At 39.1% G+C, this 14,868-nt stretch overlaps 1 protein-coding gene across 2 annotated transcripts in view; it reads right to left on the bottom strand.

Moving 5' to 3' along the window:
* LOC133597770 (CUB and sushi domain-containing protein 3-like) overlaps positions 1-14,868 on the bottom strand; it is a 589,433-nt gene that overhangs the window by 527,836 nt on the left and 46,729 nt on the right. For both annotated transcript variants that reach the window (XM_061950753.2, XM_061950761.2), the window contains exon 2: positions 7,112-7,334. In XM_061950753.2, coding sequence (XP_061806737.1) covers positions 7,112-7,334 — 223 coding nt within the window. The remainder of the gene's footprint in view (positions 1-7,111; positions 7,335-14,868) is intronic.

The following is a 14,868-nucleotide window of genomic DNA, read 5'->3' as shown; positions in this document are numbered from 1 at the left end:
TCTTATTAATGACTTTAAATGTTAATTGAGTTCCAGAAGTAGTTTCCGAGGTTGATGACATTTAATAAAATGCATTGTTGACATGACTTTGGTCTTAACCCAGGGGGGAAAAGAGCAGCTAATTGGTAAAAACAGGTCACAGTGAAATCTGTTTTCATTGGCTGATGAACATTAGCAACAATGCACACAATGCCGTTCATACTACAGTCAAGAAGAGCACAACGTACATTGAAAGTAAACAGAAATACGTGATGATGCTGTACTGATACTGATAATGCAATACACCAATCATGTAATTTATTCCATCCCATAGTTGTACCCAATGATATGGCAAATACATTTTGTACATGTTGAATCCATACAATATTTACAGTCGTCCGAAATAGCATCCATCCATTCCTTGCAACTGGCTTCAGTGCAGTGACAATAGCACATCAAAAAATGCAGTTGCTGTTTTTTTACACGAATACGACTTTCCAGTGCAAATGAAGTTATTGAACAATGGTTGTGTGGCTCTATTGTAAAGACATCAAGGTAAGCATAATAATTATTTCAGACAGACTGTCAAGTTACATGGAGGGACAAATGTTCCCACAGTTGTCGGTTTTGGCGAGAATGCTGAAAGCACACAGAGTAGATAATTGTCTTGTCAGAGACTGAGGTAAACAAGGAAAAATCGTTGTTTTATTTCCATGTATTTGTCCTCTACCTTTGTCTCCTCCAGTGAAGCATTTCAATAAAGTACCGCGACTTTTAAACTGACCCGCGCATCCCTGAGGCCAACATTGAATGCTCATTCGAAAATAAATGTGGGAGATTCGGTGTGTTTGGGTCGATGGGTTTCTTCCCTTTGGAATTTGATGCCTATTTCAAGTGTGCTGTGTGAGGGCAGATGTCTCTTTTGACTGCTGGCCTTACTAACCTTATACTGGGGTCTTTAAAGGCCATTATAATAATCAGAGGTGGGTAGAGTAGCCAGAAATTGTACTCAAGTAAGAGTACTGTTACTTTAGAGATTTATTACTCAAGTAAAAGTAAGGAGTAGTCACCCAAATATTTACTTGAGTAAAAGTAAAAAGTATGTTGTGAAAAAACTACTCAAGTACTGAGTAACTGATGAGTAACATACACACACATATCATATATATATATATATATATATATATATATATATATATATATATATATATACATACATATATATACACATACACACACATATATATATATATACACACACATATATACATATATATATATATATATATATATATACATATATATATATATATATATATATATATATATATATATATACATTGATATATACAGTATATAATTTATATTTATTTATTTTGCCGTTTTTGTTTACATGTTAAAGGTGTTTTAATGAATACACATGCATGTTTAACGCATATAGATTCCTTTCTTTCATGAAGACAAGAATATAAGTTGGTGTATTACCTGATTCTGATGACTTGCATTGATTGGAATCAGACAGCAGTGATGATAACGGCCACGTTTTCAAATGGAGGAGAAAAAAAGTTCCTCCTTTCTGTCTAATACCACATGAAAGTGTTTGGTTTTTGGCATCTAATTTGTCCAGCTTCCATATTCGTTTTTATACACTTTACAAGAAATACATTGGCGGCAAACTCCGTAGCTTGCTAGCTTGTTTGCGCTGGCTTTCGGAGACTCTTATTTTGAAAGCGCATGCGCGATGGAGCGGCACTTTTATTGTGAAGACAGGAACTGTGTAGTCAGTCTTTAGGCTTTTGACGAGATGTACTGTTGAAAAAAAAAAAGGGTCTTTTTTCCTTCACAATTTTGATTGATTGATTGGAACTTTTATTAGTAGATTGCACAGTACAGTATATATTCCGTACAATTGACCACTAAATGGTAACACCCCAATAAGTTTTTCAACTTGTTTAAGTCGGGTCATGTGACCGCCTGGCTCTGTTTGATTGGTTCAACGTCACCAGTGACTGCATCTGATTGGTGGAACGGAGTGAACGTCACCAGTGACTGTATTTGTTGAAACGCAGACACTATGACAGACCAAAACAAACAAAGCGTGCATTAACAGATCGATAAAAATTAGTAGCGAGTAGCGAGCTGAATGTAGATAAAAGTAGCGGAGTAAAAGTAGCGGAGTAAAAGTAGCGTTTCTTCTCTATAAATATACTCAAGTAAAAGTAAAAGTATGTTGCATTAAAACTACTCTTAGAAGTACAATTTATCCCAAAAGTTACTCAAGTAGATGTAACGGAGTAAATGTAGCGCGTTACTACCCACCTCTGATAATAATTGCCCGAAAAGCATTGCTAGTTATCCCCGTCTGTTAAAAAGCACACTATGCAGCCAATACATGCAAATTCAAACAATCCCCACAAATTATGAGCGGCATCACAACATTGTCCAATCCCCGCAATTTCCCCGCACATTTTCGCCAATTGAATTTGTCTAAGCAGCACCCAAACTCAACGCAAGTGTCTGACCTAAAAAAATGATTGTCACTTCCCTGTTTACATTGACGGAGATGTATTAATTCCCTCGTTTATTATTCATCATTCACTCATTTACCAGCAAAAATCACCGCTAAAGATCGCTCTCAACAGTTACTCAATGTTCTCACCGGAAGTGCGAGGAAACTACGTGCAATGTGTTCGAACATAAAGTAAAGTTTGTGATTGATTTTCAGGCATGTTAAGTTAATTATCCCAATGATAGTCACACGCACACACTGGGTGTGGTGAAATTATCCTCTGCATTTGACTCATCCCCATGTTCACCCCCTGAGAGGTGAAGAGAGCAGTGAGCAGCAGCGGTGGTCGCGCTCGGGAATCGCTCGGAATGTGAGCACCCTTTGAGAAGAAGAGGAAAACTGACAAAAAAAAAGAGGAACGTTTCTATCAGCACAAAGTGCTGCCACACAAGCCTGAAAGAACATTTTGAAAATCAAGACTACATTTCCTGCAATTGGGTGCATTTCTACACTGTATTTTACTTTGAGACTTATTCTCAGCTACCAACTATAACTTTTGGCTGTCTTTTTGACACTTAACATGTTCCATGTAATGTACCACAGCTTTTTTTTGTTTAATTTAAGTAGATCATTTACTAACAGGGCAGCACGGTGGAACAAGTGTTAGTGCAGTGGTTCTCAACCTTTTTTCAGTGATGTACCCCCTGTGAATTTTTTTTAATTCAAGTACCCCCTAATCAGAGAAAAGCATTTTTGGTTGAAAAAAAGAGATGAAGTAAAATACAGCACTATGTCATCAGTTTCTGATTTATTAAATTGTATAACAGTGCAAAATATTGCTCATTTGTAGTGGTCTTTCTTGAAACTATTTGGAAAAAAAGATAGGTTTTTATTTATATTCATGAAGGATTCTTGAATTGTTGCTATTTTTAGAATATTAAAAAAAAATCTCACATACCCCTTGGCATACCTTCAAGTACCCCCAGGGGTACGCGTACCCCCATTTGAGAACCACTGGGTTAGTGCATGTGCCTCGCAATATAAAGATCCTGGGTTCGATCCTGGGCTCGGGATCTTTCTGTGTGGAGTTTGCATGTTCTCCCCGTGACTGCATTGGTTCCTTCCGGGTACTCTGGCTTCCTCCCACCTCCAAACACATGCACCTGGGGATAGGTGGATTGGCAACACTAAATTGGCCCTAGTGTGTGAATGTGGGTGTGAATATTGTCTGTCTATCTGTGTTGGCCCTGCGATGAGGTGGCGACTTATCCAGGGTGTACCCCGCCTTCCGCCCGAATGCAGCTGAGATAGGCTCCAGCACCCCCCGCAACCCCAAAAGGGACAAGCGGTAGAAAATGGATGGAATTTACTAACATTATCATCATCGAAAATGTAATGTAAAATTCTAAAACATGCATGCAAAGAACTATTTTAGCCACGCCTATCGGATAATATATGTCCGGTGTTGTGACCTTTGTCCCGTCGCGTCAAAAATATTCTTGCTGGCTACCAATACATGCTCTGGAACTACAACTGGTTTGAAATTAACAGTGTTGGGATTGTATTCATCCAAATATGATTAGCAGCCAAGTAGACAGACGTCAACGTTGTGGCTTTGAGACCAAAACATCAAATTTGGTCTTGCTTGCTTACCGGTACTTGTTAGCGTCATTTATTGAACAGGCATCAACCTGCAGTCCACGCATATCTCTTATGTATGACTGCCATCTACTGGTCACACTTTTAATTACACCATGTACCACAACCAGAATTAGTTCACTCAACAAAAATATAAATGCTACACTTGTTTTTGCTCCCATCATTCGTGAATAATTCGTGAATTACTTTTTTTCATCAAATGTCCCTATTATAATTACAGAGGGAGACTCACAACAATGTATTGCATCTTTCACTTTCCCCCGCTATTTTACTAGACATCTTGAATTTTATTGACAATTAGATATTGTTCACCTCATTATGTGAATCATAACTGACTGAACTATTTATTCAAAAAAATGTTTTATTTAGAACTACAAAGCACAATGTGAACATATGTGTTGGTGATTGATATGATGTGAAGACGGGTCAGGGTTCGCATTTAACCACGGCATGACCGTCCTTGTCTTTTGCTGTAATGCCCTAATAAATTGACCAGCATCGATGACAAGAACATGCCGTGACCGCCGTTGACTTTTTACTTGTTAGTGCACAATTGTAACGTAAGTGTTTTGTTGAATTAACTAAAAAAAACAACTGTTTAAGACAATGGTCCCCAAATTGCGGCCCGCCAGCGTCCAAAATCCGACCCATGGGAAATCCCAAGTAAAAAAAAAAAATTATAATAATTATATTTTTTTTATTTTATGTTACTTTATTTTTTTTTAATCTGTCTTTTCTAATCCATTTCCTACCTCTTGTTACTCTCATATTGTCTAAAAATGCATTTTCCCATCGATAACATGACATCATCGCGCTCACGCTCTTTTAGTAAATTTGTGCGCAAGGGATATATATATATATATATATATATATATATATATATATATATATATATAGACTGTCACTGAAGGCATCAAATCTATAAATGAACACATGTGGTTAGAGTGTTCGCCCTGAGATCGGTAGGTTGTGAGTACCAACCCCGGCCGAGTCATACCAAAGACTATAAAAATGGGAACCATTACCTCCATTACTCAGCATCAAGGGTTGGAAATGGGGTTGAAATCACCAAAAAAAAAATCCTGGCCGTGGCCACTGCTGCTGCTCACTGCTCCCCTCACCTCCCAGGGGGCGATGAAGGGTGATGGGTCAAATGCAGAGAATCATTTCCCCACACCTAGTGAGTGTGTGACAATCATTGGTACTTTAACTTTAACTTAATGTGGAGTTATGTACACGCAGTCACGGGGAGAACATGCAAACTCCACACAGAAAGATCCCGAGCCTGGGATTGAACCTCAGACTACTCAGCACCTTCGTATTGTGAGGCAGATGCACTAACCCCTTTATCACCGTGCTGCCCTGTTTTATGTTCTAGTTTCTTCAAAATAGCCACCCTTTGCTCTGATTACTTTTTTGCACACTTTTGGCATTCTCTCGATGAGCTTCAAGAAGTCACCTAAAATGGTTTTCACTTCACAGGTGTGCTTGAAGCTCATCGAGAGAATGCAAAGAGTGTGCAAAACAGTAATCAGAGCAAAGGGTGGCTATTTTGAAGAAACTAGAATACAAAACATGTTTTCAGTTATTTCACCTTTGTTTGTTAAGTACATAACTCCACTTGTGTTCATTCATAGTTTTGATGCCTTCAGTGACAATCTACAATGTAAATATATGTATATATACAGCCCGGCTCCCGGCCAAATTGTTTTAACCCAATGAGGCCCCCGAGTCAAAAAGTTTGGGGACCCCTGGTTTAAGACATTGCATAATTAACATTAATCGATATAAACAAAATGGAAGCGTCGGCCAAAGGTTAACCGACAACGAGAACAGCCGAGTTTGTTCCGAGATTTTCCGAGAGATACACTAGTATCTCTCGTCCTTCCAGGGTCTGGAAGGACGTCAGGTGTTCGGTGAATTTAGGTCAGGCAGCTCTCAAAATGCCGAGTAAGGAACAAATCATAAAAGAAAAACATGAACAATTACTGGCTGTTGGGGAAAAAATTTAGCAAGCTACACAACTTCTTTAGGTAGGTTAATTTCATAGGTTTAAATGGAGTGCTTTGACCTTAAAAAGTAAAAATTGCAGGCCGCACGGGTAGGGTTAAATAACCTCTCTTCCTACTCCTTTTTGGAAATGCTTTGAGGAGAAATGAAAATATGTACAAGGAAGAAAGCAGCTCACCAGCTGATGACATCAATATAGTAACATAAGGAAGTTAGCGCTCTGTGACAATGCGCCACTAAAAATAAGTCCTTAACGTCAGCACTAATATCGCTAATTCATGGATATTTTTCAGGTCACAAAATGTGAATGGAGTACTTTTGGCAGTTTTCGGATGGTTATTTAAAGGGTTTTATGGGCGCAATAGAGGACCTCCCATCGACTCAATTGTAAGCAAAGTTATATTTATGTTTATTTACTAGTTAAATGCATTTAAAAAAAAAAAGAAAAACATACACTTGCTTGTCTTACACAAAGATTGTGAATTATAGGCAAAAAAAAAAAAAAAGTGCAGTTCTTCTTTAAATAAATAACTGTATTGCAACAAACACGTAAAAAAACCCTGCACTTTGTGTTTCATATTTTGGTAACAACTTCTGCAAATTCAGGCATTTTAAAAAAGATTAATTGCTGTCAATGTTTGAAAATATTTAATGTAAAATGCATGTAAGGTATATATTCTCAGATACGTTGAAATCCCCTAATTTTCAAGTTAAGGGTTGTAAAAAAAAATCTTAGAACATCAGAACTTTTGCCGCAACTTTAAAAAAAAATGGTGCCGCGAATTCAAGCATATTAGGCCGCGACAATTACAAAAAAAACAAGCAAAAACATTCGAGAGACTCGCCTAACACAATCATATAAGCAGTGGATGCCAAGCGAGTTCCTTCCATCACACCGCAATTTTAGAAGCAGACATCAAGGTAAAAATAAAAACAGCAGGGGGATTTCCTTACCTTGTTTTGAAGTTGGCTGGGTGTGGGTGCCCATCATACAAAGATAAAAAGTCATATTCTTCCTCCACAGCAAAAGACTGAAAAACTATATGAATCCTGTTGCCCTCCTCTGCAACGATCACCCAGGTACAGTTTGCTCCATTAGGGTAACCATATGGAAACCCTGGGCTTTCTATTGTCCCGTTCCTTCCCTTTAAAGTGCCTCCGCATGTATGGATAAAGCCTGAAAGAGAAGGACAAACTTGTTTAATAACTCATTTGTGCAAAACACTCATCACAACTAATAGAAGGAAGCATCCATGCAGAAATTACATGCATTTAATTTGTCTAGGTCGGCTCTAGAGTCGCATGCAGATCCTTAAGCGCCGCCCTAGTGGCTCCCCATGAAAATGGAAAAATATGGTTTCTGTAGGAAGACAATCATGACACAAACCTTCCCACATGTTAGAAAGCCCACTGTTTAATATGTTTTTGCGTTTTTGCTTCACTGATGAGAGTATTTGGCGAGCGCCGTTTTGCCCTACGAATTTCAGCGTTCCTTAAACTCACCATAGTTTGCATACCCCTGTAACTTTCTTTGACGCTGCCACAGAAAGACATGTTTTATGCCACGCCTTCTTTGTCTCATTTTGTCCACCAAACGTTTTATGCTGTGTGTGAATGCACAAAGGTGAGCTTTGTTGATGTTATTGACGTGTGTGGCGTGCTAATCAGGCATATTTGTTCAGTGCATGACTGCAAGCTAATAGATGCTAACATGCTATTTGGGCTAGCTGTATGTACATATTGCATCATTATGCCTCGTTTGTAAGAATATTTGAGCTAATTTAATTTCCTCTACTTACGTCCTCTGTGTATTTAATTTATATTTGCATGTCTCATACCCTGCGATGAGCTGCCGATATGTTCAGGGTGTACCCCGCCTAACACTTGAATGCAGCTGAGATAGGCTCTAGCACTCCCCACGACCCCCAACGGTAGAAAATGGATGGGTGGATGTCTCATAACATATCTGTATGTAATATTGGCTGAATGGCTGATAGTTGTTTGTGTGCCGTTATAAACCACAGAAAACATTACCCAGCTTGCAAGATTGTAATAAATCCATAAGAAGACAGCCTGCCCTTTCCTTTAACTTAGACACACACATCTATACCTTTGGCCACCCTAGTAATTTCCAGGAGTTATCTCACCTTCTGCGAGGCCTCAGTTTTACTAAAGTTTTCCAATGTTTTAAAAGTGTTTAGAATTAATATTAAGTTTCAACATTTCTGTCAACGTAGATTTGCGTCAGCCTGCGACACATAGTCGTTTTAAAACTAGGTTAATATAGCTAATATAAATATTTACATCATGTGTTGCCTTGATTATAATATACAAACCCCGTTTCCATATGCGTTGGGATATTGTGTTAGATGTATATATAAAGAGAATACAATGATTTACAAATCATTTTCAACCCATATTCAGTTGAATATGCTACAAAGACAACATATTTGATGTTCAAACTGATAAACATTTTTTTTGTTGTTGCAAATAATCATTAACTTTAGAATTTGATGCCAGCAACACGTGACAAAGAATTTGGAAAGGTGGCAATAAATACTGATAAAGTTGAGGAATGCTCATCAAACACTTATTTGGAACATCCCACAGGTGAACAGGCAAATTGGAAACAGGTGGGTGCCATGATTGGGTATAAAAGTAGATTCCATGAAATGCTCAGTCATTCACAAACAAGGATGGGGCGAGGGTCACCACCTTGTCAACAAATGCGTGAGCAAATTGTTGAACAGTTTAAGAAAAACTTTTCTCAACCAGCTATTGCAAGGAAGTTAAGGATTTCCCCATCTACGGTCCGTAATATCACCAAAGGGTTCAGAGAATCTGGAGAAATCACTGCACGTAAACAGCTAAGCCTGTGACCTTCGATCCCTCAGGCTTTACTGCATCAACAAGCGACATCAGTGTGTAAAGGATATCACCACATGGGCTCAGGAACACTTCAGAAACCCACCGTCAATAACTACAGTTGGTCGCTACATCTGTAAGTGCGAGTTAAAACTCTCCTGTGCAAGGCGAAAACAGTTTATCAACAACACCCAGAAACGCCGTCGGCTTCGCTGGGCCTGAGCTCATCTAAGATGATACAAAGTGGAAAAGTGTTCTGTGGTCTGACGAGTCCACATTTCAAATTGTTTTTGGAAACTGTGGACGTTGTGTCCTCCGGACCAAAGAGGAAAAGAACCATCCGGATTGTTATAGGCGCAAAGTTGAAAAGCCAGCATCTGTGATGGTATGGGGGTGTATTAGTGGCCAAGACATGGGTAACTTACATATCTGTGAAGGCGCCACTAATGCTGAAAGGTACATACAGGTTTTGGAGCAACATATGTTGCCATCCAAGCAGCGTTACCATGGACGCCCCTGCTTATTTCAGCAAGACAATGCCAAGCCACGTGTTACATCAACGTGGCTTCATAGTAAAAGAGTGCGGGTACTAGACTGGCCTGCCTGTAGTCCAGACCTGTCTCCCATTGAAAATGTGTGGCGCATTATGAAGCCTAAAATACCACAACGGAGACCCCCGGACTGTTGAACAACTTAAGCTGTACATCAAGCAAGAATGGGAAAGAATTCCACCTGAAAAGCTTAAAAAAATGTGTCTCCTCAGTTCCCAAACGTTTACTGAGTGTTGTTAAAAGGAAAGGCCATGTAACACAGTGGTGAACATGCCCTTTCCCAACTACCTTGGCACGTGTTGCAGACATGAAATTCTAAGTTAATTATTATTTGCAAAAAAATAAATAAAGTTTATGAGTTTGAACATCAAATATCTTGTCTTTGTAGTGCATTCAATTGAATATGGGTTGAAAAGGATTTGCAAATCATTGTATTCCGTTTATATTTACATCTAACACAATTTCCAATTTTTTGCGGCTACAGACGGATTCGTTTTTTGTATATTTGGTCCAATATGGCTAGGTGTACACTGTATATTTCAGCAACAATAAAACATTTTGATAAATAAGCCAGAAAAAATAAATTTCAATGTTACATTTTGTGGTAACGGTAAGGTGGGTGTGTTTTTTTTTCCAAATAGAGAGCGCGTTAGTTTTTTTTTTTGGCAGACAGTGGAAGAGCAGAAAATATCTCAGGCAACACATTATTGACTTTGAGCCAGATTTGTGTTTCTATTTGTGGTTATCCTTCAGCAAGCTGCATTTAACTTCAGTTACAACAGAAGCAGTGAATGCATACAAGTGAGGACGCTATAGTGATGCTCTTTGGTATTGCATAGATCAATAATATCTTTTTGCCTCATTACGTCCTGGTTCTTTCCTTTGGTCATAAACCCGGCGTGACGCTCACCGATACAAGGGCTTTCAATTTGCTGCTAACACTCAGTTTTATGGATGATGACAAACTAAAGGAACAAGCTGAAATGGCAGCGTAGAAGTGTAATTTAACGGATTGCTCAATAAACATGTGGATTTAGGCCTTCACAATCACAAGAGTTCAACTCAGTGATACACTACGTTACATACTGAGTAGTTTTTTGGCGCAGATAAGCGTTGACATACAACAAAAAGGTGTTCTTGCATAAATGTGAGTAGAACGGCATGTGCAAAGTAAAGCCTTTTGCTAGTATATTAAACAATCATAACAGATACTTGCCGTAAGCTATTTTTGTCAAGCACGTTTGAAGTCAAATCTATTACACTTGCTCTTAATCACAACCTTTAAGATAAATGTCTTTTTGTTTAACCCAACCCTTTTGCTAGTATATTAAACAATCATAACAGATACTTGCCGTAAGCTATTTTTGTCAAGCACGTTTGAAGTCAAATCTATTACACTTGCTCTTAATCACAACCTTTAAGATAAATGTCTTTTTGTTTAACCCAACCCTTTAACCTCTGAGAAAAACAGTAAGAATAAACATTTTGTTTTTTGTCATGCAAAATCTATATTTCAAAATGGCCTTATGCTTCTCAGGCAGGAAGGCAACTCACAACTGTTTTGATAGTCGACTACTCAATATGTTTCCATGCACTAAATTTGCCTTATTTCTCAAATTAAATGGTTTTCTTCTACTGAAATGCTCTCGAAAATATTAAATGTAATATTGCGTCGGTTGAGGTGGGGGGGGTTGGGGGAGTGTATAATGTAGCCCGGAAGAGTTAGGGATGCATGGGATTCTGGGTATTTGTTCTGTTGTGTTTATGTTGTGTTACAGTGCGGATGTTCTCCCGAAATGTGTTTTTCATTCTTCTTTGGTGTGGTTTCACAGTGTGGCGCTTATCAGTAAGAGTGTTAAAGTTGTTTATATCAAATCCCTCAGTGTAACCTGTATGGCTGTTGACCAAGTATGCATTGCAGTCACTTGCGTGTGTAAGTAGAAGCCGCATACAACATGTGACCGGGCCGGCACGCAGATAGCATGGTGTAAAAGCGGGTGCGACGACATGTTGTAGAGGACGTTAAAGGCAGTGCCATCACTGCACGCCCATAATATTGTTGTCCGGGTGAAAATCGGAGAATGTTTGCCCCGGGAGATTACCGGGAGAGGCACTGAAATCCGGAAACCTCCCGGGAAAATCAGGGGGGTCGGCAAATTTGCAGCTGAGCCGCATCAGAGTGATCAAAGAGCCGCATGCGTGTCCGGAGCCGCGGTTTGCCGACCCCTGCCCTAGGGGAACAACGTGAATATATGTTTGATGAAACGTGATTGTATGCGTGAGTGTATGTATGCATATGTGCTTGTATATGTACTATATATATGTATGTTTGTACAGTGAATGTGCATTATGGATGTATGTACCTTGAGTCTGTATGTGTACTGTATTTGTGTATGTAGGTGGGAGCGTATGTACGTGTGTATGTGCGTGAGTACTTGTGTGTACGCGTATGTTTCTATTAATGAATGTACAGTAAATACCTGTGTGTGTGTGTATATGTATGAATAATTGTGTGTATGTGAGTATGTATGTGAGTAGTACAATATATTTGTCTCCCAGTGTGTGCGGTAGCCAAAGTACGGCCCAAGCCACTCAAAGAGTACAACCCAAAACAGCAGGTGTGGTGCCCAGGGAACAAGGGACCACCGGCCCACGCAGCCAGGCCGGCCACTGACAGGAGCCCCAGAGGTAAACCCAACGCTCCGCCCGGCAGGGCCAACAGCAGGCCATAGACAGACGCGCTCAGCAGAGGACAAGGCACGGGAGAAGCAGAGGACAGCCAGGCCCCAAGCCAGCAAGAGACCACACCCCGCCCGGAGGCGCGCAAAGACTCCCCGCATTCGGATGGGAAGACCCCCACACCCCACCAGCTACCGAGCCTAAGAACGGCTATACAAAACAAAACTAGAACTGAACTGGCTACAAAGTAAACACAAACAGAATGCTGGACGACAACAGACTTACAGCGTGTAGAGCAGAGATGGCGTCCACAAAGTACATCTGCACATGACATAACGATCAACAATGTCCCAACAAAGAAGGATAGCATCCACACAACTTAAATAGTCTTGATTGCCAACACAAAGCAGGTGCGGGTATTAGCGCTCAAAGGAAGGTGTGAAGCTGCTACAAGAAAACACTAACAAAACAGGAAAAGCAACCAAAATAAGAGCACAAGACAGGAACTAAAACACGGCACACAGGAAAACCCACAAAAACTCAAAATCGGGCACGGCCTTGTGTGACAGACCTACATTGGAAAAATAGATATTGTGATGCATGGATGGTTATGGTTTGAATTCATATTGAACTATTGCGTCAGGTATTTGATGAGAACAACTTTCTATTGTAAATATAGGCTACTGAGTTTAATTTTTTATGTTTTCTGCTGGTGGTGTGCCTCTGGATTTTTTCAATTAAAAAAAAAAGTGCCTTAGCTCCAAAAAGGTTGAAAACCACTGCTATCGGCTATATTATGCAGGCTTTCTGAAAAGCAATGTATTTAACAAATATATACTGTGTATATATCGACTAAAATAAATAGTTGGTCGATACATTCTGGTGTTTGTGCAGCTGGGAACACTTAATTGCGTTCCATAACACTTTTTTTTTTTTTTTTTTTTTTTTTTTTTTAACAAGACGAATGCATCTTGTCACTACTGAACCATACATTTTATTTTTTATAGATTGTTTGCACCTCACTTTTAATTCCAAAGTGTCTACATATCATACAGATATACACTGTACTATGTTGTGATTTGTGAAACTGTGATGTATCTTTAATCTAAACTTGTCACGGCTTCTGGAAGCCTCACAAGTAACACTGGGCAAAGAGTGTAATCAGAGCAAATTGGCAGCATTGATGTGCCACCCACAGGGTCAGCATGATCCAACATGTGAAAGTGTGTTGTGCTGCTGCGTTCAAGTGCACTTTTGAATACTGGAGTTGCTTGTCCGAGATTTTTAGCTTGGCTAGGGACAAAAGCATTTTAGTGAAGTGAGGAACTGCTGTTCCACAGCAAAAAAAAAACAACATGTAGCCATTGTGTGTGGTTTGTATAGCTCAGTTGAGTTGTCACTAGAGACCCCCAGTTGAGACCTTATAAACTATGAAAATGCAAGGAAGTACTGTACAATTGACATGTGTCAATCTCTTTAAAGGGGAACTGCACATTTTTTGTGTTATGTGAGACAAGAACTCGCAAGTGTTTCTCTTTTCTGCGCAATTTAAACAGTGAAAAATAACTGCTCGTATGCTGCGCCTGACAATGCAGGTAATGGGGAAGTGATCTATTCCATCTTTAAAGCACTCTAGAAACCATCCAAAAACCTTCAACACAGTTTTATATACATGCTGTTTGTACAGTGTGCAATGTAATGTAATGTAGTTACAGGCACATAAATGTCACTGTCTGAACATTTTTTAATCACAGTTATTGTGACTAAAATGATCACAGTTTACATTATTATTGCAGTGATTTTAAATGTGCTCAAAACTTTCAAAAATTACTTATACTGAAATCTTTTAACCAAGTTTTATACAAATAAAAAAAAAACCACACAAACAACACATTCAAAATGTAAATTTGTACCCCAAATAGAAAGTTGAATGTACATATGAAAGCAAAACAAGCATTATAAACAAAGTAATATGGCAGAAACAAAATAATACTATAAACACATGAAAATAAATGTGAACATTTCGCAAGACAGCACCTTATGGACATGCACTTTTTGTCCATATAGACCAGACCTGGGCATTATGCGGCCCGCGGGCCACAATCGGCCCTTTGTGCATCCCTGTCCGGCCCGCGTGAGGCCAATCATAAATTACAAAATACATTTAAAAAAGTATCTATGTCGAATGTGCAATACAACGGTGCTGCTTTTGTTTTGAAAAGCGTTATTTGTATTACTTCCGTGTGGACATATGCGCATGTGCGATTGTGAGTGAATGTGAACATCTGCAATCACAAATTACAAAATAAAGTTTAAAAAACATCTATGTCGTGCGTGCAATACAACTGTGCTGCTTTTATTTTGAAAAGTGTTATTTATGGGCGTATGTCCGCGTGTAACCTGTGAGTGAAGGTGCACAGCGACAAGTGATGAGACGCTAAAAAGAGAAAAGTTGATGACGAATGGCGTGTTTTCAACAAGACATGGTAAGTATACAAGTATTTATTTACAGAAATTAAAGGTAAAGCCGTGTGCTTAATTTGTGGTACACAGCTTGCTGTGTTTAAAGAATATAATTTGAGCACGAGGAAAAATACCGGAATCTGTCTGATGAAG

Source organism: Nerophis lumbriciformis, linkage group LG04, assembly GCF_033978685.3.
Source record: "Nerophis lumbriciformis linkage group LG04, RoL_Nlum_v2.1, whole genome shotgun sequence".
Taxonomy (NCBI): domain Eukaryota; kingdom Metazoa; phylum Chordata; class Actinopteri; order Syngnathiformes; family Syngnathidae; genus Nerophis; species Nerophis lumbriciformis.
This window is presented reverse-complemented; position numbering and strand designations above follow the sequence as displayed.